At 44.9% G+C, this 25281-nt stretch overlaps 1 protein-coding gene across 5 annotated transcripts in view; it reads right to left on the bottom strand.

Annotated features, from left to right (window-relative positions):
• Window positions 1–24908, bottom strand: part of LOC130279499 (zinc finger protein 260-like) — a 40998-nt gene extending 16090 nt beyond the window's left edge. For 2 of the 5 annotated variants that reach the window (XM_056528723.1, XM_056528732.1), the window contains exon 1: window positions 1751–1938. Coding sequence is in view for 3 of the 5 variants with exons in the window: in XM_056528742.1 (XP_056384717.1) it covers window positions 16851–18592; window positions 19481–19589; window positions 19719–19810; window positions 19902–20028; window positions 20532–20711; window positions 21734–21811 (2328 nt within the window). In the remaining 2 variants the exon portion in view is untranslated. Of the gene's footprint in view, window positions 1–1750; window positions 1939–16487; window positions 18593–19480; window positions 19590–19718; window positions 19811–19901; window positions 20029–20531; window positions 20712–21733; window positions 21853–24831 lie in introns of those variants that run through there. The other 3 variants (XM_056528742.1, XM_056528712.1, XM_056528717.1) reach the window with 3 other exon arrangements.
• Between the last annotated feature and the right edge of the window lie 373 nt (window positions 24909–25281).

The raw sequence follows: 25281 nt of genomic DNA, 5'->3' as shown, positions 1-25281 counted from the left end.
TAGCCGTGTCTAAAGAGGCCAGCGCCCAATCCCTCCCCAGTGTCACCTCTCCAGTCATCACCAGACCCCTCCATTACTGTATAATGTCCCAGCAGTGTCACCTCTCCAGTCATCACCAGACCCCTCCATTATTGTATAATGTCCCAGCAGTGTCACCTCTCTAATCATCACCAGACCCCTCCATTACTGTATAATGTCCCAGCAGTGTCACCTCTCTAATCATCACCAGACCCCTCCATTACTGTATAATGTCCCAGCAGTGTCACCTCTCCAGTCATCACCAGACCCCTCCATTACTGTATAATGTCCCTGCAGTGTCACCTCTCTAATCATCACCAGACCCCTCCATTACTGTATAATGTCCCAGCAGTGTCACCTCTCCAGTCATCACCAGACCCCTCCATTACTGTATAATGTCCCAGCAGTGTCACCTCTCTAATCATCACCAGACCCCTCCATTACTGTATAATGTCCCAGCAGTGTCACCTCTACAGTCACCACCAGACCCCTCCATTACTGTATAATGTCCCAGCAGAGTCACCTCTCCAGTCATCACCAGACCCCTCCATTACTGTATAATGTCCCAGCAGTGTCACCTCTACAGTCACCACCAGACCCCTCCATTACTGTATAATGTCCCAGCAGGGTCACCTCTCCAGTCATCACCAGACCCCTCCATTACTGTATAATGTCCCAGCAGTGTCTCCTCTCATCACCAGACCCCTCCATTACTGTATAATATCCCAGCAGTGTCACCTCTCCAGTCATCACCAGACCCCTCCATTACTGTATAATGTCCCAGCAGTGTCACCTCTCCAGTCATCACCAGACCCCTCTATTACTGTATAATGTCCCAGCAGTGTCACCTCTCCAGTCATCACCAGACCCCTCCATTACTGTATAATGTCCCAGCAGTGTCACCTCTCCAGTCATCACCAGACCCCTCCATTACTGTATAATGTCCCAGCAGTCACCTCTCCAGTCATCACCAGACCCCTCCATTACTGTATAATGTCCCAGCAGGGTCACCTCTCCAGTCATCACCAGACCCCTCCATTACTGTATAATGTCCCAGCAGTGTCACCTCTCTAATCATCACCAGACCCCTCCATTACTGTATAATGTCCCAGCAGTGTCACCTCTCCAGTCATCACCAGACCCCTCCATTACTATATAATGTCCCAGCAGTGTCACCTCTCTAATCATCACCAGACCCCTCCATTACTGTATAATGTCCCAGCAGTGTCACCTCTCCAGTCATCACCAGACCCCTCCATTACTGTATAATGTCCCAGCAGTGTCACCTATCTAATCATCACCAGACCCCTCCATTACTGTATTATGTCCCAGCAGTGTCACCTATCTAATCATCACCAGACCCCGTGTATTCTTATGTTTTCCTGTGACTTGTTCCTTGTTTGTTTTGTAGACTATTATGGTCTGGACTGTGGAGCCTTTTGGGTGACTCCCTGTAGGTCTAGGGGAGATGTTTGCAGCCATTAGGCTCCTCACCTCCCAGTAACCCCGGGTCCCATTGGAGATGTGCCAACCAGTAGATAAATGGGGGACCCTGGGTCATGCTGGGAGTAAGGTTCCCCCTTTAGCTTTTAAGAAGAGGAGACATTAATCCTGGACCCTTGCAGGTGCCTTCTGGCTCAGAAGAGATGTGACCAGTGATGGATGCGCCGCCTCAGCAATAATAATAAAATGTCTTCTCCACTATTATGTAAGAGAACAAAGAAGGATTTACCTCAGGACTGAGGAGCAGAGATCAGAACAGTGACTGCGACCAGGACCTGACCTGTACCTGCTGCATGGGGGAGTGTACGACCTGTGATGATGTCACAATCATGTGACCAGTACATGTGGGGGCGGAGCTCAGCAGGATAGGCGAGAATGTGGCTGAAGGACCTGTGAGGTGGGGCTGAGCTAGAGTGGAGGTCACATGTTTCCTGTAGAGAGTGGAGCTCCACTCTGCATCTAGATCCACTTAGAATATTCAGGATGTAAGGGTGGTCATGTGATAGCAGTGGGCGGGGCTCGGAAGTGGCGGGAACTTATCCCTTGTCCTCACTCCTCTTGTCTCCTCCTCCTCATAGATTGTAAGCTCTTGTGATCAGGATCCTCACTCTTCTTGTCTCCTCCTCCTCATAGATTGTAAGCTCTTGTGATCAGGATCCTCACTCCTCTTGTCTCCTCCTCATAGATTGTAAGCTCTTGTGATCAGGATCCTCACTCCTCTTGTCTCCTCCTCATAGATTGTAAGCTCTTGTGATCAGGATCCTCACTCCTCTTGTCTCCTCCTCATAGATTGTAAGCTCTTGTGATCAGGATCCTCACTCCTCTTGTCTCCTCCTCATAGATTGTAAGCTCTTGTGATCAGGATCCTCACTCCTCTTGTCTCCTCCTCCTCATAGATTGTAAGCTCTTGTGATCAGGATCCTCACTCCTCTTGTCTCCTCCTCATAGATTGTAAGCTCTTGTGATCAGGATCCTCACTCCTCTTGTCTCCTCCTCATAGATTGTAAGCTCTTGTGATCAGGATCCTCACTCCTCTTGTCTCCTCATAGATTGTAAGCTCTTGTGATCAGGATCCTCACTCCTCTTGTCTCCTCCTCATAGATTGTAAGCTCTTGTGATCAGGATCCTCACTCCTCTTGTCTCCTCCTCATAGATTGTAAGCTCTTGTGATCAGGATCCTCACTCCTCTTGTCTCCTCCTCCTCATAGATTGTAAGCTCTTGTGATCAGGATCCTCACTCCTCTTGTCTCCTCCTCCTCATAGATTGTAAGCTCTTGTGATCAGGATCCTCACTCCTCTTGTCTCTTCCTCATAGATTGTAAGCTCTTGTGATCAGGATCCTCACTCCTCTTGTCTCCTCATAGATTGTAAGCTCTTATGATCAGGATCCTCACTCCTCTTGTCTCCTCATAGATTGTAAGCTCTTGTGATCAGGATCCTCACTCCTCTTGTCTCCTCATAGATTGTAAGCTCTTGTGATCAGGATCCTCACTCCTCTTGTCTCCTCCTCCTCATAGATTGTAAGCTCTTGTGATCAGGATCCTCACTCCTCTTGTCTCTTCCTCATAGATTGTAAGCTCTTGTGATCAGGATCCTCGCTCCTCTTGTCTCCTCCTCATAGATTGTAAGCTCTTGTGATCAGGATCCTCACTCCTCTTGTCTCCTCCTCATAGATTGTAAGCTCTTGTGATCAGGATCCTCACTCCTCTTGTCTCCTCCTCCTCATAGATTGTAAGCTCTTGTGATCAGGATCCTCGCTCCTCTTGTCTCCTCCTCATAGATTGTAAGCTCTTGTGATCAGGATCCTCACTCCTCTTGTCTCCTCCTCCTCATAGATTGTAAGCTCTTGTGATCAGGATCCTCACTCCTCTTGTCTCCTCATAGATTGTAAGCTCTTGTGATCAGGATCCTCGCTCCTCTTGTCTCCTCCTCATAGATTGTAAGCTCTTGTGATCAGGATCCTCACTCCTCTTGTCTCCTCCTCATAGATTGTAAGCTCTTGTGATCAGGATCCTCACTCCTCTTGTCTCCTCCTCATAGATTGTAAGCTCTTGTGATCAGGATCCTCACTCCTCTTGTCTCCTCATAGATTGTAAGCTCTTGTGATCAGGATCCTCACTCCTCTTGTCTCCTCCTCCTCATAGATTGTAAGCTCTTGTGATCAGGATCCTCACTCCTCTCGTCTCCTCATAGATTGTAAGCTCTTGTGATCAGGATCCTCACTCCTCTTGTCTCCTCATAGATTGTAAGCTCTTGTGATCAGGATCCTCACTCCTCTTGTCTCCTCATAGATTGTAAGCTCTTGTGATCAGGATCCTCACTCCTCTTGTCTCCTCATAGATTGTAAGCTCTTGTGATCAGGATCCTCACTCCTCTTGTCTCCTCATAGATTGTAAGCTCTTGTGATCAGGATCCTCACTCCTCTTGTCTCCTCCTCCTCATAGATTGTAAGCTCTTGTGATCAGGATCCTCACTCCTCTTGTCTCCTCCTCCTCATAGATTGTAAGCTCTTGTGATCAGGATCCTCACTCCTCTTGTCTCCTCCTCATAGATTGTAAGCTCTTGTGATCAGGATCCTCACTCCTCTTGTCTCCTCCTCATAGATTGTAAGCTCTTGTGATCAGGATCCTCACTCCTCTTGTCTCCTCTTGTCTCCTCATAGATTGTAAGCTCTTGTGATCAGGATCCTCACTCCTCTTGTCTCCTCCTCATAGATTGTAAGCTCTTGTGATCAGGATCCTCACTCCTCTTGTCTCCTCCTCCTCATAGATTGTAAGCTCTTGTGATCAGGATCCTCACTCCTCTTGTCTCCTCATAGATTGTAAGCTCTTGTGATCAGGATCCTCACTCCTCTTGTCTCTTCCTCATAGATTGTAAGCTCTTGTGATCAGGATCCTCACTCCTCTTGTCTCCTCATAGATTGTAAGCTCTTGTGATCAGGATCCTCACTCCTCTTGTCTCCTCATAGATTGTAAGCTCTTGTGATCAGGATCCTCACTCCTCTTGTCTCCTCATAGATTGTAAGCTCTTGTGATCAGGATCCTCACTCCTCTTGTCTCCTCATAGATTGTAAGCTCTTGTGATCAGGATCCTCGCTCCTCTTGTCTCCTCCTCATAGATTGTAAGCTCTTGTGATCAGGATCCTCACTCCTCTTGTCTCCTCATAGATTGTAAGCTCTTGTGATCAGGATCCTCACTCCTCTTGTCTCCTCATAGATTGTAAGCTCTTGTGATCAGGATCCTCACTCCTCTTGTCTCCTCCTCATAGATTGTAAGCTCTTGTGATCAGGATCCTCACTCCTCTTGTCTCCTCCTCATAGATTGTAAGCTCTTGTGATCAGGATCCTCACTCCTCTTGTCTCCTCATAGATTGTAAGCTCTTGTGATCAGGATCCTCGCTCCTCTTGTCTCCTCCTCATAGATTGTAAGCTCTTGTGATCAGGATCCTCGCTCCTCGTCTCCTCCTCCTCATAGATTGTAAGCTCTTGTGATCAGGATCCTCTCTCCTCTTGTCTCCTCATAGATTGTAAGCTCTTGTGATCAGGATCCTCGCTCCTCTTGTCTCCTCCTCATAGATTGTAAGCTCTTGTGATCAGGATCCTCACTCCTCTTGTCTCCTCCTCCTCATAGATTGTAAGCTCTTGTGATCAGGATCCTCACTCCTCTTGTCTCCTCCTCATAGATTGTAAGCTCTTGTGATCAGGATCCTCACTCCTCTTGTCTCCTCCTCATAGATTGTAAGCTCTTGTGATCAGGATCCTCACTCCTCTTGTCTCCTCCTCATAGATTGTAAGCTCTTGTGATCAGGATCCTCACTCCTCTTGTCTCCTCATAGATTGTAAGCTCTTGTGATCAGGATCCTCACTCCTCTTGTCTCCTCCTCCTCATAGATTGTAAGCTCTTGTGATCAGGATCCTCACTCCTCTTGTCTCCTCCTCCTCATAGATTGTAAGCTCTTGTGATCAGGATCCTCACTCCTCTTGTCTCCTCCTCATAGATTGTAAGCTCTTGTGATCAGGATTCTCACTCCTCTCGTCTCCTCCTCATAGATTGTAAGCTCTTGTGATCAGGATCCTCGCTCCTCTTGTCTCCTCATAGATTGTAAGCTCTTGTGAACAGGATCCTCACTCCTCTTGTCTCCTCCTCATAGATTGTAAGCTCTTGTGATCAGGATTCTCACTCCTCTTGTCTCCTCCTCATAGATTGTAAGCTCTTGTGATCAGGATCCTCACTCCTCTTGTCTCCTCATAGATTGTAAGCTCTTGTGATCAGGATCCTCACTCCTCTTGTCTCCTCCTCATAGATTGTAAGCTCTTGTGATCAGGATCCTCACTCCTCTTGTCTCCTCCTCATAGATTGTAAGCTCTTGTGATCAGGATCCTCACTCCTCTTGTCTCCTCCTCATAGATTGTAAGCTCTTGTGATCAGGATCCTCACTCCTCTTGTCTCCTCCTCATAGATTGTAAGCTCTTGTGATCAGGATCCTCACTCCTCTTGTCTCCTCCTCCTCATAGATTGTAAGCTCTTGTGATCAGGATCCTCACTCCTCTTGTCTCCTCCTCCTCATAGATTGTAAGCTCTTGTGATCAGGATCCTCACTCCTCTTGTCTCCTCCTCCTCATAGATTGTAAGCTCTTGTGATCAGGATCCTCACTCCTCTTGTCTCCTCCTCCTCATAGATTGTAAGCTCTTGTGATCAGGATCCTCACTCCTCTTGTCTCCTCCTCCTCATAGATTGTAAGCTCTTGTGATCAGGATCCTCACTCCTCTTGTCTCCTCCTCATAGATTGTAAGCTCTTGTGATCAGGATCCTCACTCCTCTTGTCTCCTCACAGATTGTAAGCTCTTGTGATCAGGATCCTCACTCCTCTTGTCTCCTCCTCATAGATTGTAAGCTCTTGTGATCCGGATCCTCACTCCTCTTGTCTCCTCATAGATTGTAAGCTCTTGTGATCAGGATCCTCACTCCTCTTGTCTCCTCCTCCTCATAGATTGTAAGCTCTTGTGATCAGGGTCCTCACTCCTCTTGTCTCCTCCTCATAGATTGTAAGCTCTTGTGATCAGGATCCTCACTCCTCTTGTCTCCTCCTCCTCATAGATTGTAAGCTCTTGTGATCAGGATCCTCACTCCTCTTGTCTCCTTGTAATCTGCTTTATGAACCCAGATTTGACCTGAATTTCAGTGTTCTCTCGGCTCGTAGAACTTTCTAACTTTGCCTGGTTCGGTTTGTGTAATCCTGTCTGTGCGCTATAATAACACAGGGGAGGAGCTATATGTGGTGTTTTTGCATCCACAGGAGAGGTATTGGAGCAGAGAGAGGATGTCAGGGTAGCCCAGCATACCTTGCAGCTATCACAGTAACTTACTGGTTTGTTAATCAGCTCGCCTACTGGGGAACGCCCCTTCCCGGTCTGTGAATCTGAGACTGAGCAGAAAATACAGACAAATATCAAGGTAGAAAACTAACAAATAATAAAAACAAAGGCCGGGGGTGGTTTATCATGATGGGGGCCGTGACCGGGGAGGATTATAACAAGATCATGAGAGGTTCTCTTTAACCCCTTTACTCTCGGGCCATTTTTCATTCTTGCACTTTTGTTTTTTCCTCCTTAACCCTCTAAGTCATAACACTTTACATTTTTCACCTACAGACCCATATGAGGGCTTGTTTCTTTTTTCACCACCAATTTCACTTTGTAATGACATCAATCTATTCATCACAAAATCTACAGCGAAACCAGAAAAAAAATAGTGGTACAAAATTGACAAAAAAAAACTGCCATTTTGTAACTTTTGGAGGCATCCAATTTTACACAGTGCACTTTACAATAAAAATGACATCATAATCTTTATTCTGTAGGTCTATTCGGTTACAAGGATACCCGATTTATATAGGTTTTATTTTATTTTACTACGCAAAAAAAATGTATCCTCTGACCCCTATAACTTAAATTTTTCCATATATATATACACACACACACACACCGTATTTTTCGCCGTATAAGACGCACTTTTTCTTCCCCAAAACGGGGGGGGGGAAGTTGGTGCGCATTATACGGCGAATACACCCCTATCGCGGCGGTCCCTGCACCCATCAACGGCCGGGACCCGCGGCTAATACAGGACATCACCGATCGCGGTGATGTCCTGTATTAACCCTTCAGACGTGGCGTTCAAAGCTGACCCCCGCGTCTGAAACGAAAGTGACACTAACCGGGCTGCTCAGTCGGGCTGTTCAGGACCGCCGCGGTGAAATTGCGGCGTCACGAACAGCTTACAGGACATCGGGAGGGACCTTACCTGCCTTCTCGGTGTCTGCTCCGTGCAGGGATCCCCGGCATGGCGGCGCTCTCCTTCGTCGTCATCACGTTGTCGTGCACGCCATCCCGTCATCCAATAAGAGCGACGTGATGACGGAAAGCGTGGATCCCGGGGAAGAGGACGTCCGGAGCATCGGGGACATCCTGGGGACGCGGCGACAGTGATGGAGCGACATCCAGGGCAGCGGTGACGGGTCCGGAGCGGCGGGAACATGTGAGTATTACCTCCTATACCAGTGGTCTTCAACCTGCGGACCTCCAGATGTTGCAAAACTACAACTCCCAGCATGCCCGGACAGCCCATGGCTGTCCGGGCATGCTGGGAGTTGTAGTTTTGCAACATCTGGAGGTCCGCAGGTTGAAGATCACTGTTGGGTGCAGAATCTCTTTTTTCTATATTTTGCACCTTTAAAATTGGGTGCGTCTTATATGCCGGTGCGTCCTATAGGGCGAAAAATACGGTATATGGAAAAATTAAAGTTATAGGGGTCAGAAGATGACTATTAGAGATGAGCGAACTTACAGTAAATTCGATTCGTCACGAACTTCTCAGCTCGGCAGTAGATGACTTTTCCTGCATAAATTAGTTCAGCTTTCCGGTGCTCCCGTGGGCTGGAAAAGGTGGATACAGTATTAGGAGACTCTTTCCTAGGACTGTATCCACCTTTTCCAGCCCACCGGAGCACCTGAAGGCTGAACTAATTTATGCAGGAAAAGTCATCAACTGCCGAGCCGAGAAGTTCGTGACGAATCGAATTTACTGTAAGTTCGCTCATCTCTAATGACTATATTAACCCCTTAAGGACCAAGGACGTACCGGTACGTCCTTGGTCCTGCTCTTCCGATATAACGCGGGGTTACACAGTAACCCCGCGTCATATCATGGCGGGCCCGGCGTCATAGTGAAGCCGGGACCCGCCTCTTAATAGCGCGCAGCGCCGATCGCGGCGCCGCGCTCTATTAACCCTTTAGCCGCGCGCTCAAAGCTGAGCCGCGCGGCTAAAAGTGAAAGTGAAAGTTCCCGGCTAGCTCAGTCGGGCTGTTCGGGATAGCCGCGGCTAATCGCGGCATCCCGAACAGCTGACAGGACAGCAGGAGGGCCCCTTCCTGCCTCCTCGCTGTCCGATCGCCGAATGACTGCTCAGTGCCTGAGATCCAGGCATGAGCAGTCATCCGGCAGAATCGTTGATCACTGGTTTCTTATGAGAAACCAGTGATCAATGATGATCAGTGTGTGCAGTGTTATAGGTCCCTATGGGATAACAATGATCAGTGTGTGCAGTGTTATAGGTCCCTATGGGATAACAATGATCAGTATAAGAGATCAGTGTGTGCAGTGTTATAGGTCCCTATGGGATAACAATGATCAGTATAAGAGATCAGTGTGTGCAGTGTTATAGGTCCCTATGGGATAATAATGATCAGTATAAGAGATCAGTGTGTGCAGTGTTATAGGTCCCTATGGGATAACAATGATCAGTGTGTCCCTATGGGACCTATAACACTGCAAAAAAAAAGTGAATAAAGATCATTTAACTCCTCCCCTATTAAAAGTTTGAATCACCCCCCTTTTCCAATAAAAAAAAAAAACACAGTGTAAATAAAAATAAACATATGTGGTATCACCGCGTGCGGAAATGTCCGAATTATAAAAATATATCATTAATTAAACCGCACGGTCAATGGCGTGCGCGCAAAAAAATTCCAAAGTCCAAAATAGTGCATTTTTGGTCACTTTTTATATCATTTAAAAATGAATAAAAAGTGATCAATAAGTCCTATCAATGCAAAAATGGTACCGTTAAAAACTTCAGATCACGGCGCAAAAAATGAGCCCTCATACCGCCCCATACACGGAAAAATAAAAAAGTTATAGGGGTCAGAAGATGACAATTTTAAACGTATTAATTTTCCTGCATGTAGTTATGATTTTTTCCAGAAGTACAACAAAATCACCTATATAAGTAGGGGATCATTTTAACCGTATGGACCTACAGAATAAATATCAGGTGTCATTTTTACCGAAAAATGTACTACGTAGAAACGGAAGCCCCCAAAAGTTACAAAACAGCGTTTTTTCTTCAATTTTGTCGCACAATGATTTTTTTTCCCGCTTCACCATAGATTTTTGGGCAAAATGACTGACGTCATTACAAAGTAGAATTGGTGGCGCAAAAAATAAGCCATCATATGGATTTTTAGGTGTAAATTTGAAAGAGTTATGATTTTTTAAAGGCAAGGAACAAAAAACGAAAATGCAAAAACGGAAAAACCTCCGGTCCTTAAGGGGTTAAACATGCTAATTTTGGTGCAGGTAGTTATACATTTTTTTTTGAGTAGTAAAATAAAATAAATATATATATATAGATAGATGTATGGGCTCATTTTTTGCGCTGTGATGTGAAGTTTTTATCTGGACCATTTTTATTTTGATGGCACCTTTTTGAGTGCGTTTTATTGTTTCTTTTTCTAGCATATGAAGTGACCAAAAATACGCATTTCTGGACTTTGGAATTTTTTTTACACTCGCGCCTTTGACTGTGCGGTTTAAGTAACATTATATTGTAATAGTTTGGACATTTACGCACATGGCAATACAGCACATGTTGTTTAGAATTTTATTTTTTTTATGGGAAAAGGGGGTAATTTAAATTTATTAGCGAAGGGGTTAACCCCTTACGGACGCAGCTCATTTTTACCTTAAGGACACAGCCTTTTATTGCAAATTTGACCACTGTCACTTTATATATTAATAACTCTGGGCTACTTGTATCTTTCATTCTGATTCAGAGATTGTTTTATATTCTACTTTAAAGGGGTACTCCGCCCCTAGACATCTTATCCCTTATCCAAAGGACAGGGGATAAGATGTCAGTACACCGCGGTCCCACTGCTGGGGATCCCCGCTGCGGCACCGCGCTATCATTACAGCACAGAGCGAGTTCGCTCTGTGCGTAATGACGGGCGATACGGGGGACGGAACAGCATGACATCATGGCGCCGCCCCTCGTGACATCACGGCCCGTCCCCTTAATGAAAGTCTATAGGAGGGGGCGTGACGACCGCCACGCCCCCTCCCATAGACTTGTATGGAAAGGGGCGGGCCGTGACGTCACGAGGGGCGGAGCCGTGACGTAACGATGCTCCGGCCTCTGTACTGCCCATCATTACGCACAGAGCGAGCAGCAGCGGGACCGCGGTGTACTGACATCTTATCCCCTGTCCTTTGGATAGGGGATAAGATGTCTAGGGGCGGAATACCCCTTTAACATAGTGGTAAATTTTTGTCATTACTTGCATCCTTTCTTGGTTAAAAATCCCAAAACTTCATGTTGTTAATTTAGCATTTTTCTAACCTTCCAACTCTCTGCTTGTAAGGAAAATAGACATTCCAAATAAATTATATATTGATTCACATATACAATATGTCTACTTTGTGTTGACATCATAAAGTTGATGTTTTTACTTTTTGAAGACATTAGAGGGCTTCAAAGTACAGCAGCAATTTTCAAAATTTTTACGAAAATTTCTAAATCTGAATTTTTCATGGACCAGTTCAGTTTGAAGTGGATTTGAGGGGCCTTTCTCGGAGAAATACCCCATAAATGACATTAGAGAAACTACTCCTCTCAAAGTATTCCAAATGACATTCAGAAAGTTTAACACTTCGTGTAGCAGCAAAGTGGAAGAGAAAAATTAAATCTGCATTTTTTTTTTTTTACACTAACATGTTCTTGTAGCCCCATTTTTTTTTCATTTTTAAAAGTGGTATAAGGAGAAAAAGCCCACAAATTTGTAACCCAATTTCTCTCGAGTATGGAAATACCTCATATGTTGACGTAAAGTGCTCTGCGGGCGCACAACATTGCTCAAGAGGGAAAGAGCAACTGTGGGATTTTTTTAAAACAAATTTTGCTGTTATGGTTTTTGGGGGCCTATTTGGGAAACTACACCCCTCAAGGAACGTAATAAGGGGTACAGTGAGCCTTAACACCCCACAGGTATTGGACGACTGCTTTGAAGTTGGACATGAAAATGGAAAATTAGATTTTTAACAAATGATGGTGTTACTCCAAATTTTTCTTTTTCACAAGGGGTAATAGGAGAAAATGCCCCCCAAAATTTAAAACCCCATTTCTTTTGAGTATGGAAATACCCCATATGTGGACGTGAAGTGTTCTGCTGGCACACTACAATGCTCAGAAGAGAAGAAGCAAAATTTGGCTTTTTTAAAGAGAATTTTGCTGAAATGTTTTTTGTTTTTTTTTGGGGGGGGGGGGGGGGGGGGCATGTTGCATTTAGCATGTCCCCATGGTGCCAGAACAGCAAAAAAAAAAACTACTCATGGCATACTATTTTGGAAACTACACCCCTCAAGGAACATAACAATGGGTACAGTGAGCCTTATCACCTCACAGGTGTTTGAAGGGTTTGCGTTGAACTTGGACGAGAAAATGAAAAATTGGATTTTTAACACTAAAATGATAGTGTTAGTACATTTTTTTTATTTTCACATGGTGTAATAGGAGAAAATGGACCACAAAATTTGAAGCCCAATTTCTCCCGAGTAAGAAAATGCCCCATATGTGGATGTTAAGTGCTCTGCTGGCGCACTACAGATCTCAGAACAGAAGGAGCGCCATTGGACTTTTGGAGAGAGAATTTTGCTGAAATTGAAGTCAGGGGCCATGTGCATTTACAAACCTCCCATGGTACCAGAACAGCAGAAACACCAATTTTTGGTTAAAGTGGGTCAGAAAAATGAAAAATCTGAATTTTTTTTTTAACTAAAATGCTGGTGTAACCCCTAATTTTTCATTTTCACTAAGGGTACACAGAGAAAAAGCCCCCCAAGATTTGTAACATTTCTTCTGAATACAGCAGTACCCTATATGTTATTATAAACTGCTGTGTGGCCACACAAGAAGGGAGGGAGCCCCATTTGTAGGGGTGACGTTTTCAGGCACCATGTTGTATTAGAAGAACCCATTGGGGTTTCAATGCAGTAGAAATCCCCCAGAAGTGACCCCGTTTTAAAAACTGCAACCCCTATGGTATCTAGCTAGAGACAGGGTGAGTAGTTTGGGCTCACGTTTTGTCGCTGCGATTAGTGCAAAACGGGTGACAAAAGTTTTTTTTTTTGCACAAATGTGTACATAAAGTGAGTAAATGCACACCAATATTTATTGCGCAATTTATCCTATGTTCACAAAAGAAACTATGCCATGATCTCGACCACATGGTGGGTGCAAAGGAAAGGTGCACCCTGGCTTTTAGGACAGAGAGTAAATTTTGATTGAAAAACTTATAGGCCCCACTCTACGTCTACCAAAAATCTGAGCTGGCAGAATGACGTAACCCACCAGAAGTACCAAATGGTTTAATCTACATCCCAAGTTTTAGGGAGGAATTGTTGAAATCTATCTTTAGTATTCAATTTCTTAATTAAAAAAAATTATTAGGCTAAAAAAGGAGGCAATTTGTGCGCCTAACTTTGTATTTAACTTTCCATATGACTATATGTCATTCTATCAAAGCTGCATCCCAAAAAATGCAGTAAACATTGAGATCATTGGTGTAAAAACTATTGTATTCTGGCCAAGGGTATTGTATGAAAGTATGGAGGGAAAAAAAGTATCCAGGTATCCAAATATTCATAAGTTGCAGTTTTGAGCATCTGCACAGGATAAAAGAACAGCTGCAGGGATATGTAATGTAACTTTTTCAAAGGGATTGATTGTACAACTTCTCTTTAGCTTCATCTATACCTATATAAGATACAAATAAGCCAATTGACACCGTCACACCATAACAGATCCCTGCACGGCAAGGTAGGAACCGAAATGTGCGCAAAACAACCAGTCACCAGTAGAATATATAAAGGGATAGTTTCCAAAATGTCTCTAGATACAGAAAAGTAAGTTTCGGATTGGGCTGTTGGAGGCTATCTTCCCAAAGCCTTAGCTGCTGGGGCCCTTCGGTTCTCAACACTTCTCCCCAGAACTCAACATACATTATTCTACACAACAGTGTTACTTTTACATATTGTACTCTGTCTCTATATGTGCTTTTACCTATATCTCAGGGGAACCCTCTGGCTAGTAGAGTACCCTATACACATGGATAGGAGAGAGAAAATTTGACATATATATGCATACATTGAAGACTGGTGGACTGGGACTACGAATGATGTTTCACAGTTTCCAAAATGTGTCTAGGTACAGAAAAAATCACTATCCCCCAAAAATTCCAGCATTGTTAGAAGTTTTATCATTGTTATAAGATAAGAGGTCCAGTGAGTAAAATTGTTAACAGCAGCATAATAAAGTTCAGAAAGTGGCTAGAGGTCCAATCACTTATCAAGAAACTCATGGGAGTGGTTGTCCCATTGCTTCCGGAGATCTATTTACTAAACCTCCCTCCTGATCAATTCCCTAGTAGTCGAATTAAGTTGTTTTTGTCCGTCCTGACTGCTTCTAAATGCTTGAAAGCTCGTTGGTGGAAACAATCCGACGTTCCCTCTCTACAGATATTGATAGACAGGATCAACGATGTTAGGAGGATGGATCGCCGCCCCCCCCCCCCCGCAGCGTGATCGCAGGTGGCGATCCACTATAGAGGTAGCCGGAGAGCTTACCTCTGTTCCCTGCTGTCCCGGCTCTGTCATTGATAGATCCTGGCTGGACCAGACTATATCAATGGATCACAGAGCACACAGATCAATGGAGTTCAATAGAATCTATTCATCTGTCTGAGGAATCTAATGATTCCTCCTGTAAGTCTAATAAAGTGTAAAAAAAAGTTTTAATAAAAGTTTCAAATACACACATTAACCCCTTCCATGTTAAAAGTTCAAATCACCCCCTTTTCCTATATAAAAATATGCAAACATATTTGGTATCACTTCGTGCGTAATTGTACGAACTATTAAAACATAACATTATGTATCCCGTACGGTAAATGTAAAAAAATACCAAACCACAGATTTGCAATTTTTATAATATCCCAGAAAAAAAAGTTAAAAAGCGATTAAAAAGTCAGATCAATACCAGAATGGTACCGATACAAAAAACAGATTATGGCGCAAAAAAATAGCCCTCATACAGCCTGGTATGCGGAAAAAAGCTTCAGGGGTCAAAAAATGGCAATTAAATTTTTTTTTTTTTTTTTTTTTAAAGTTCTGAACTTTTTTTTTAATTAGTAAAACATGACAAACTATACAAATCTGGTATTGCTGTAATCAGGCTGGTCTAAAGTATAAAACTAACATGTTATCTCAACCACAAGGTAAATGGCGCAGAAAAGAAAAACCACCAAATCTGCAAAATTATCTTTTACTATTTCACTTCACCTAAAATATATATTTTTTTGGGTTCAGAGAATATGTTATTGAGAAATTAAAAGGTGTCATTATAGTAGGTAGTTATGGCTTTTTTTAGGGCGAGGAGGAAAAAAATGAGAGCATAAAAGCGAAAATTGGCCTGGACAAGTGGATCGTCAGGAGGGACAAGTAGATTTTGTGCCATTTTAGTCCCGTGGACAAGTAGTTTTTTAAAATAAAATTTCCACACCCCTGCTCTCACCAGTTCGCCGCCTCCTGCTGTACACTGGCTACTACAACTCCCACCAGTCTGCCAATTCCTGCTGGCTACTACGACTCTCACCAGTCCGCCACCTCCTGCTGTACACTGGCTACTACAACTCCCACCAGTCTGCCAATTCCTGCTGGCTACTACGACTCTCACCAGTCCGCCACCTCCTGCTGTACGCTGGATACAACTCCCACCAGTCTGTCAATTCCTGCTGGCTACTACGACTCTCACCAGTTCGCCACCTCCTGCTGTACACTGGCTACTACAACTCCCACCAGTCTGCCAATTCCTGCTGGCTACTACGACTCTCACCAGTCCGCCACCTCCTGCTGTACGCTGGATACAACTCCCACCAGTCGACCACTTCTTACTGTACTTTGGCTACTACAACTACCAGTCTCCCACTCTTGCTTCTACCAGATAGGTCTACAAATATACTTCTCCCTAAAATGGTTTCAGCAGCTACGTCTTTTCTGTTGCCTTTGTCCCAACCCCATACAACCTACTAAATTTGTTCAAAGCTGTATGTAAGGCATTATTGGCTGACCTGAGGTCATGTGATCCTCCTACTTGCAAGGTATTCGGGGCCACCATGACATCACGTGTCTCCTTTTTTTCGATAGTCTCCCATGGTACCAACACTGTATGTTCTTCATTCCTTCTTCTTTCACATGGAGTTGATGCCATGTTACCAATGCCCTTTGATATTAATGTTATTAAGTTTTGGATTTGGCAGTCACGTGCGGACACACACAGGGCTACGGCAGCAGTAGGAGCTCACCTTGCCGTAACTCTGTGTGTGCCGGCAGTGCAACTGTAGCGTCGCGCAAATACACCCTGACAGCAAAATTAACAAACTGCTTGATTATTTTACTTTTGAAAATTTAAAACAAAAAAGGTCCAAAATGATCTCACACTTCTCCCAGACCCCCTCTCTAATTGCCCCCTCCCCACACCCCTAAACTTGGTGAAAAAAAAAAGACAGGGGGTTGTTTGCTCGAACGGGTCAGTACAGGGACTTAAAGCCACAAAAGGAAAAAACTTTAATGTGTTTATAGTTTTTTTTATTCAATTCTATAACTTTTATCTTGATATACCGCATGAATTAAGATCAAATATTAATATGTTCACGTTACGAAAAATACAAAACCGTACATGGGGAGGTCCTAACTTTTTAAAATAAATTTGCATATAGTATTTATCTCATTCTAAACAAGAAGTTTGTTTCTTTTCTATTTGAATTATTTGTTGAGGTTCATTTGTTTTCCTTAAAATTTTTTCTCACAATGAGATCATTAAAAAACATCTTTTCTCCTATGCGACTACTCTGATGATTTCTTAATTTAATAGGAATAATAAAACATTTCCCACATTCTGAACATAAATACATCTCTCCTGTGTGACTCCATCCTTGTTTTACAAGACTGAATTTAGCCGAGTAACATTTCTTTCATGTCGAAGAGTTTTTTCATGTCGAAGAAGCTTTGATTTACTTAAGAAACATTTCCTACATTGTAAACACGAATACGGCTTCTCTCCTGTGTGAGTTCTCTCGTGTACAATAACTTCTGATCTACTTTTGAAACATTTCCCACATTCTGAACATGAATACGGCTTCTCTCCGGTGTGACTCCTCCAATGTTTTACAAGTCCCGATTTACTTTTGAAACATTTTCCACATTCTGAGCATGAATACGGCTTCTCTCCGGTGTGACTCCTCTGATGATTTCTGAGATCTGACCGACTTGAGAAACATTTTCCACACTCTGAACATAAATACGGCTTCTCTCCTGTGTGACTTCTTCCATGTTGTATAAGTTCCGATTTACTTGAATAACATTTCTCACATTCTGAACATGAATAAGGCTTCTCTCCTGTGTGACGCCTCACATGTTTAACAAGTTCTGATTTACTAGAGAAACGTTTCCCACATTCTGAACATGAATACGGCTTCTCCCCTGTGTGACTTCTCATATGTATATTAAGATTTGATTTATTTGTACAACATTTCCCACATTCTGAACATGAATATGGTTGCTCTCCTGTGTGACTTCTGACATGTACAACAAGTTCTGGTTTACTTGAGAAACATTTTCCACATTCTGAACATAAATATGGCTTTTCTCCTGTGTGAATTCTCATATGTTTAACAAAATATGATTTGTCTGAAAAGCATTTGGCACATTCTGTACATGAATATAACTTCTCCCCTGTGTGAATTCTCTTGTGTTTAACAAAATATGATTTATCTATGAAGCATTTCCCACATTCTGTACATGAATATAACTTCTCTCCTGTGTGAATTCTCTTATGTTTAACAAGATATGATTTATCCATAAAGCATTTCCCACATTCTGTACACGAATAAGGCTTCTCTCCTGTGTGACTTCTCTCATGTCTAACAAGTTCTGTTTTCCTTGAAAAGCATTTCCCGCATTCTGAACATGAATATGGCTTCTCTCCTGTGTGAATTTTCTCATGTAAAGCAAGAGTTGATTGACGTGTAAAACATTTGCCACATTCTAAACATGAATATGGCTTTTCTGCAGTGTGAATTTTAGCATGTGCAAGAAGATTGGATATAACTGAAAAACATTTGCCACATTCTGAACAAAAATGCAGTTTATCACCTGTGTGATACCGCTCATGCCTAACAAGACTTTGTTTATTTGTAAAACTTTTACCACATTCTGAACATGAAAACGGCTTCTCTCCTGTGTGAGTTCTCATGTGTGTGACAAGACGAGATTTATTTCTAAAACATTTCCCGCATTCTGAACAGGAATACGGCTTCTCTCCTTTGTGACTTCTCTCATGTTTAAAAAGAGTTGATTTATAGGTAAAACTTTGCCCACATTCTGAACATGAATATGGCTTCTCGGTTTTGTGAATTCCCCCATGTATAAACAGATGTAATTGACTTGAAAAACATCTCCCACATTCTGAACACGAATATGGCTTTTCTCCAGGTGTGGTATCAATGTGTGGTTGGTCAGGAGAAGGTTCCTCATGATCAGGTGGATTATTATAGGATAGATCTGGATGGACATTAGGGGTAAGGAGGTCTTCTCCTGAGGAGCGCTCCGTGATCTCTTCATCTTCTCCTTTATCATTCAGGGATAACATGAAGTTTCCCTCAGAATTCTTACTCGGATTTTCTGTTTGAAGTATAAATTGACATTACAAAAAGTAGAGAATTGCTTAACATTTCTATTTGGCTGTAAGCACACGTGCGTTTTGAGTACATTTTGTTTTTTTGTGTGTATCTGAGTGCTCTGGCCTTCATCGATCAGGAGAACAAGTCGAAAGGTGTCCATGTCAGGTGTCAAGACACATTTCCAACGTAAGTATATGGAGCGTCTCGATCATGTGACACAGAGCAAGGAGGGGAGTACGCGGCCTTCTCCCGACTAGTTATCCCGATCAGTGGAAGTTTGAACACTCAGACCAACGCCCATAAAAACTTTGGACACGTCGCTAGGACACATTAAATGTTTTTTAGTGACACATATTTTGTGAAGCATATTTTGTTTTTATTGGTTCTGGCCACTGGGTCAAATATTTAGCTGTCCTGTCTATGATGATAAGGAGAAAACAGCTGGAAAATTATCTGTACAGCATTACAGTGAAATGTGACACCAGTAGATAGAGAAGACAATAGGAGCTCAGCCTCCCACCCCCGCCTTTGGAATCACCTCTGCACAGGTCACAGATTATACTTACAAGCCTGCCCCAAGCAAAGAATAGAGCCTGGAGATCATCATTGTTTGGGTTTGCAGTAAAGCATATCACTAAATGCTATTAACCCCTTAAAGGAGGTACTCAACCCCTAGACATCTTATCCCTATCCTGTCACTGGGACCCCCCCCAATAACCCCCAATGGCATTATTACAACACCTCCTGGAATTGTTACATACCTGGGACAACACCTCCTGGAATTATTACATACCTGGGACAACACCTCCTGGAATTATTACATACCTGGGACAACACCTCCTGGAATTATTACATACCTGGGATAACACCTCCTGGAATTATTACATACCCGAGACAACACCTCCTGGAATTTCCTCCTTCACTTCCCTCATACACGGGTGATGGCCCCTCGTCCTCTCTTCTTCATCCTCCACTTTATTATTAGTCAGATCTCCCCCCTGATGTGACATATAGAACAATTCACTACAATACAGCAGACAGGAGGAGCAACAGAGACCCCCAAAATCTATCCCCACATCTATGACTGCAGGACCCCCCTATAGAGATATAGTATCAGCATCATCTACCTGATGCTTCTCTGGGACATTTCCCTCTGGACAGTCCTGGGAATACAGAGGGCGGGGACACCTCTCGGGTGGATTTCTATCAATAACTCCATCTTTAGGGAACACACAAGGAATGAATACATCAGTGCTGGATACATTTCAATGTTAATAGGTAGTGAGAGTGATATCTATGTCTCCTCTTACCTTGTGATGTGAGGGGCCGGTGATCCTCCATCATGACTATGTCCTGGTACAGATCCTTGTGTCCTTCTACATACTCCCACTCCTCCATGGAGAAATAGACCGCCACATCCTGACACCTTATAGGAACCTGACACACAATGATACCATCATCAGCAGACCCCTCCATTACTGTATAATGTCCCAGCAGTGTCACCTCTCTAATCATCACCAGACCCCTCCATTACTGTATAATGTCCCAGCAGTGTCACCTCTCTAATCATCACCAGACCCCTCCATTACTGTATAATGTCCCAGCAGTGTCACCTCTCTAATCATCACCAGACCCCTCCATTGCTATATAATGTCCCAGCAGTGTCACCTCTCTAATCACCAGACCCCTCGATTACTGTATAATGCCCCAGCAGTGTCACCTCTCCAGTCATCACCAGACCCCTCCATTACTGTATAATGTCCCAGCAGTGTCACCTCTCCAGTCATCACCAGACCCCTCTATTACTGTATAATGTCCCAGCAGTGTCACCTCTCCAGTCATTACCAGACCCCTCCATTACTGTATAATGTCCCAGCAGTGTCACCTCTCCAGTCATCACAAGACCCCTCCATTACTGTATAATGTTCCAGCAGGGTCACCTCTCCAGTCAGCAGCTCAGTGATCCTGTGGGTGAGTTCTAGGATCTTCTCCTCATGTATCAGTGAGAGAAGTGGAGGCTCCATGATGGGGCCCCGGGCACTGCTCCGTCCTCCTGACTCATGGAGATGGCAGCTGGGGGCCACACACTCCCCCCATGTCTTCTTCACTATGGTGTAATCCTGTGTATGGAAAGAGACAATGAGGGGACTGACCCCAGTATTCCACCCTCACTACAAAGAGGAGATTGTGCCCCCTGTATAGAACTCTAGTGAGCACATCTGGAATACTGGGGTCAGTTCTAGAGACCTCACCTACAAAGAGACATCCAGAACATAGAGCGGGGCCAAAGATGGGAACAACTATGGTGGAAATGTAGACGGGGGACAACAATGGTGGAAATGTAGATGGGGGGACAACAATGGTGGAAATGTAGATGGGGGACAACAATGGTGGAAATGTAGATGGGGGACAACAATGGTGGAAATGTAGATGGGGGACAACAATGGTGGAAATGTAGATGGGGACAACAATGGTGGAAATGTAGATGGGGACAACAATGGTGGAAATGTAGATGGGGGGACAACAATGGTGGAAATGTAGATGGGGGGACAACAATGGTGGAAATGTAGATGGGGGGACAACAATGGTGGAAATGTAGATGGGGGGACAACAATGGTGGAAATGTAGATGGGGACAACAATGGTGGAAATGTAGATGGGGGACAACAATGGTGGAAATGTAGATGGGGACAACAATGGTGGAAATGTAGATGGGGGACAACAATGGTGGAAATGTAGATGGGGGACAACAATGGTGGAAATGTAGATGGGGACAACAATGGTGGAAATGTAGATGGGGGACAACAATGGTGGAAATGTAGATGGGGACAACAATGGTGGAAATGTAGATGGGGGACAACAATGGTGGAAATGTAGATGGGGACAACAATGGTGGAAATGTAGATGGGGGACAACAATGGTGGAAATGTAGATGGGGGACAACAATGGTGGAAATGTAGATGGGGGGACAACAATGGTGGAAATGTAGATGGGGACAACAATGGTGGAAATGTAGATGGGGGACAACAATGGTGGAAATGTAGATGGGGGGACAACAATGGTGGAAATGTAGATGTGGGACAATAATGGTGGAAATGTAGATGGGGTACAACAATGGTGGAAATGTAGATGGGTCACCTCACCTCTCCGGTCAGCAGGTGGAGGATCTCCAAGGTGAAGTGTAATATTCTCTTAGTCATCTCATTCCTGTCCTTGTCCATCCTTGGGGGTCATTCAGGAGAAGAGGAGACAACTGGATCAGCTGTGGATAACACAACATACTTTACCTCACTGGTTGGGTCACATACTGATAACAAGGTAAGTGATCAATATCATACATACATACATAGTTTCCTCCCACCCCCTTTTTTCACATAACCTAATTCAAAATTATTTCCCCCATCACTGTAACCTCCTTAATCCTTAAACTCTCTAATCTCCCGAAACCCCAAGTTACAACATTGTCAGTTGTTTCTTACTTCTGTCATTTTTCCACATCTTTCCTAACCCTGGGCTCCTCACCAAATCCCATCCATCATGTCGCCATCTTGTCACCACCCAGCTCCCTCAGTATTGCAAAGTCTTAAACCCCTCCTCCTCCCAGTAAGCACCTTCATTGGTTACTTCACTACCTGGCTCCTCTCAAAGATGCCTCTTTATATGACATTCTCTTCTACTGTCCCCCCAGCCCACCCTCATAGGGACCTCAAACATCTTGACCTTCTCTAAGTCTCAGACACTCTTCTGCCACTCTCCACAATTCATTCTATAACATCACAATTACCTTTTCTCTCGATTTTTGCCGTTTTTACACATAAAAGAACGTCACAAATCAGTAGACAACCATGGCACACCAATCTGACATAACCACAGAGGCAATACCCACAGCCAAAACCTGCTCAGTGCTCTTCCCCCATAACTCATTGCTCCATCATTATCAAGGACAAGCTCTCCAACTCCTCTCCACATCATGTCTCACTACCTGTGCACTTAAAGGGGTACTCCGCTGCTCAGCGTTTTGAACAAACTGTTCCGAATGATGGCGCCGGGAGCTCGTGACGTCATAGCCCCATCGCCTCATGACGTCACCCCCACCCCCTCAATGCAAGTCTATGGGAGGGGGCATGACAGCTGACACGCCCCCTCCCATAGACTTACATTGAGGGGGCGGGTGTGACGTCATGAGGGGGTGGGGCTATGATGTCACAAGCTCCCGGCATTGGCTCCATCATTTTGAACAGTTTGTTTAAAGGGGTACTCCACCCCTAAACATCTTATCCCCTATCTAAAGGGTAGGGGATAAGAGGTCAAATCGCGGGGGTCCCCAGCTGCACACAGTGTTAGTTTAGAGCATCAGGTTCAGCGCTGGAGGCTCGTGATGTCACGGCCACGCCCCACTCCAATCCTTTGGATAGGGGGATTAGATGTCTGGGGGGGGGGGGGGGGGGAACACCCCTTTAACGTAATCCCATACCTCCTTATCACCAACCTTACTACAGTGTTCATCTGAAACCTAAAACATCTCTTCAATCACTAAACACCATCACACCCATCCTTCCACCCATCCTCTTTGTCCGGCTACCGCCCCATCTCGTGTCTCCCCATTGCCAACATGTCTACATTGAACTGTCCTCTTACCTCTCATCCAACTCACTATCTGACCACCTTCAATCTGGTTTCCATCCCCACCACACTACTGAAACCGCCCTGACCAAAATGGCCAATGATCTGCTGACTGTCAAAGCCTCAAGAACCACTTCTAGGCTGATGACGGCAAAATCCACCTCTGGTCGGACGCCATATTTCTTCTATCAAGCATCCCAGAGTATTTGTTGGCTATATTTTCCTTCCGCTTTCTAAAACTCATCATGGAGAAAATAGAATTCATTATCTTCCCCCACCCCCCGCTCCCATATCCCCACCACCCGCTCCCATATCCCCACCACCCAATCTATGAATCACAGTCAATGGCTCCACTCTCCCCCCTGTCCCACTGTCTTGGAGTCACCTTCAATTCTGCTCTAAATTTCGAACCGTAAATCGAGGCCCTCACCACTTCCTGCCTCTGCCCTCATCATCTCCCACTCGGAATATTACTGCAACAACCCAATCTGCGGCCTCCATCACTCACTCATCCCTCCCCCTCCAATCCATCCTCACCTCTGCTGCCTGACTAATCCACCTCTCCCTTCATTCCTCCTCAGCCTCTCCTCTTTGTCAGTCACCAGTTGCCCATTGGATTCAGTTGAAACTTCCACAACATCCAAGGCCGTCCCCTCCATATATCTCCTGATACCCCCCCCCCCCTCCCATAACCTCCGATCATCTCTAGACCTCGGCCTGTGCTCTCCCCTCCTCCGCACCTCACACAACCATCTCCATTACTTCTCTCGAACTTCCCCCCATACACTGGAACTCGCTATCCCGACATTCAGCTCTCGCTACAATAACCCCTCCGCCCCCCCCCGTACACCCTACAATAACCCCTCCGCCCCCCGTACACCCTACAACCCCTCCTCCCCCCGTACACCCTACAATAACCCCTCTGCCCCCCGTACACCCTACAATAACCCCTCCGCCCCCCCCGCACACCCTACAATAACCCCTCCGCCCCCCCGCACACCCTACAATAACCCCTCCGCCCCCCCCCCCGCACACCCTACAATAACCCCTCCGCCCCCCCCGCACACCCTACAATAACCCCTCCGCCCCCCCCGTACACCCCACAATAACCCCTCCGCCCTCCCCGTACACCCTACAATAACCCCTCCGCCCCCCGTACACCCTACAATAACCCCTCCGCCCCCCGTACACCCTACAACCCCTCCTCCCCCCGTACACCCTACAATAACCCCTCCGCCCCCCGTACACCCTACAATAACCCCTCCGCCCCCCCCGTACACCCTACAATAACCCCTCCGCCCCCCGTACACCCCACAATAACCCCTCCCCCCCCGTACACCCTACATTAACCCTCCGCCCCCCGCACACCCTACAATAACCCCTCCGCCCCCTGTACACCCTACAATAACCCCTCCGCCCCCCGTACACCCCACAATAACCCCTCCCCCCCCCGTACACCCTACATTAACCCTCCGCCCCCCGCACACCCTACAATAACCCCATCTCTGCTCTTGTGTAAATCATCTATATAACCCCTCATCATATGGGCAGCGCCCTGGAACTGAGAGTAATATAAAAATAATAATGTAACAAATTTCACCTCATGTAACAACTTTACCTTATTATATCCTATTATAGGAGCAGAGAACAGGACCTGATCTGTAACTACTGGATGGGGGAGCTGTAGGACCTGTGATGATGTCACAATCATGTGACCAGTACATGTGGGGGCGGAGCTCAGCAGGATAGAAGAGATTGCGGATGAAGGACCTGTGAGGATGGTCATGTGACAGGAGTGGGCGGGGCTCAGCAGTATAAATCTTACTCCTTGTCTCCTCCTCCTCATAGATTGTAAGCTCTTGTGATCAGGATCCTCACTCCTCTTGTCTCCTCCTCATAGATTGTAAGCTCTTGTGATCAGGATCCTCACTCCTCTTGTCTCCTCATAGATTGTAAGTTCTTGTGATCAGGATCCTCACTCCTCTTGTCTCCTCCTCCTCATAGATTGTAAGCTCTTGTGATCAGGATCCTCACTCCTCTTGTCTCCTCCTCCTCATAGATTGTAAGC

The sequence above is a fragment of the Hyla sarda genome, chromosome 1, assembly GCF_029499605.1.
Source record: "Hyla sarda isolate aHylSar1 chromosome 1, aHylSar1.hap1, whole genome shotgun sequence".
NCBI classification, from domain to species: domain Eukaryota; kingdom Metazoa; phylum Chordata; class Amphibia; order Anura; family Hylidae; genus Hyla; species Hyla sarda.
Note: the sequence above shows the minus strand (reverse complement) of the source record. Positions and strands in the feature narration are given on the sequence as shown.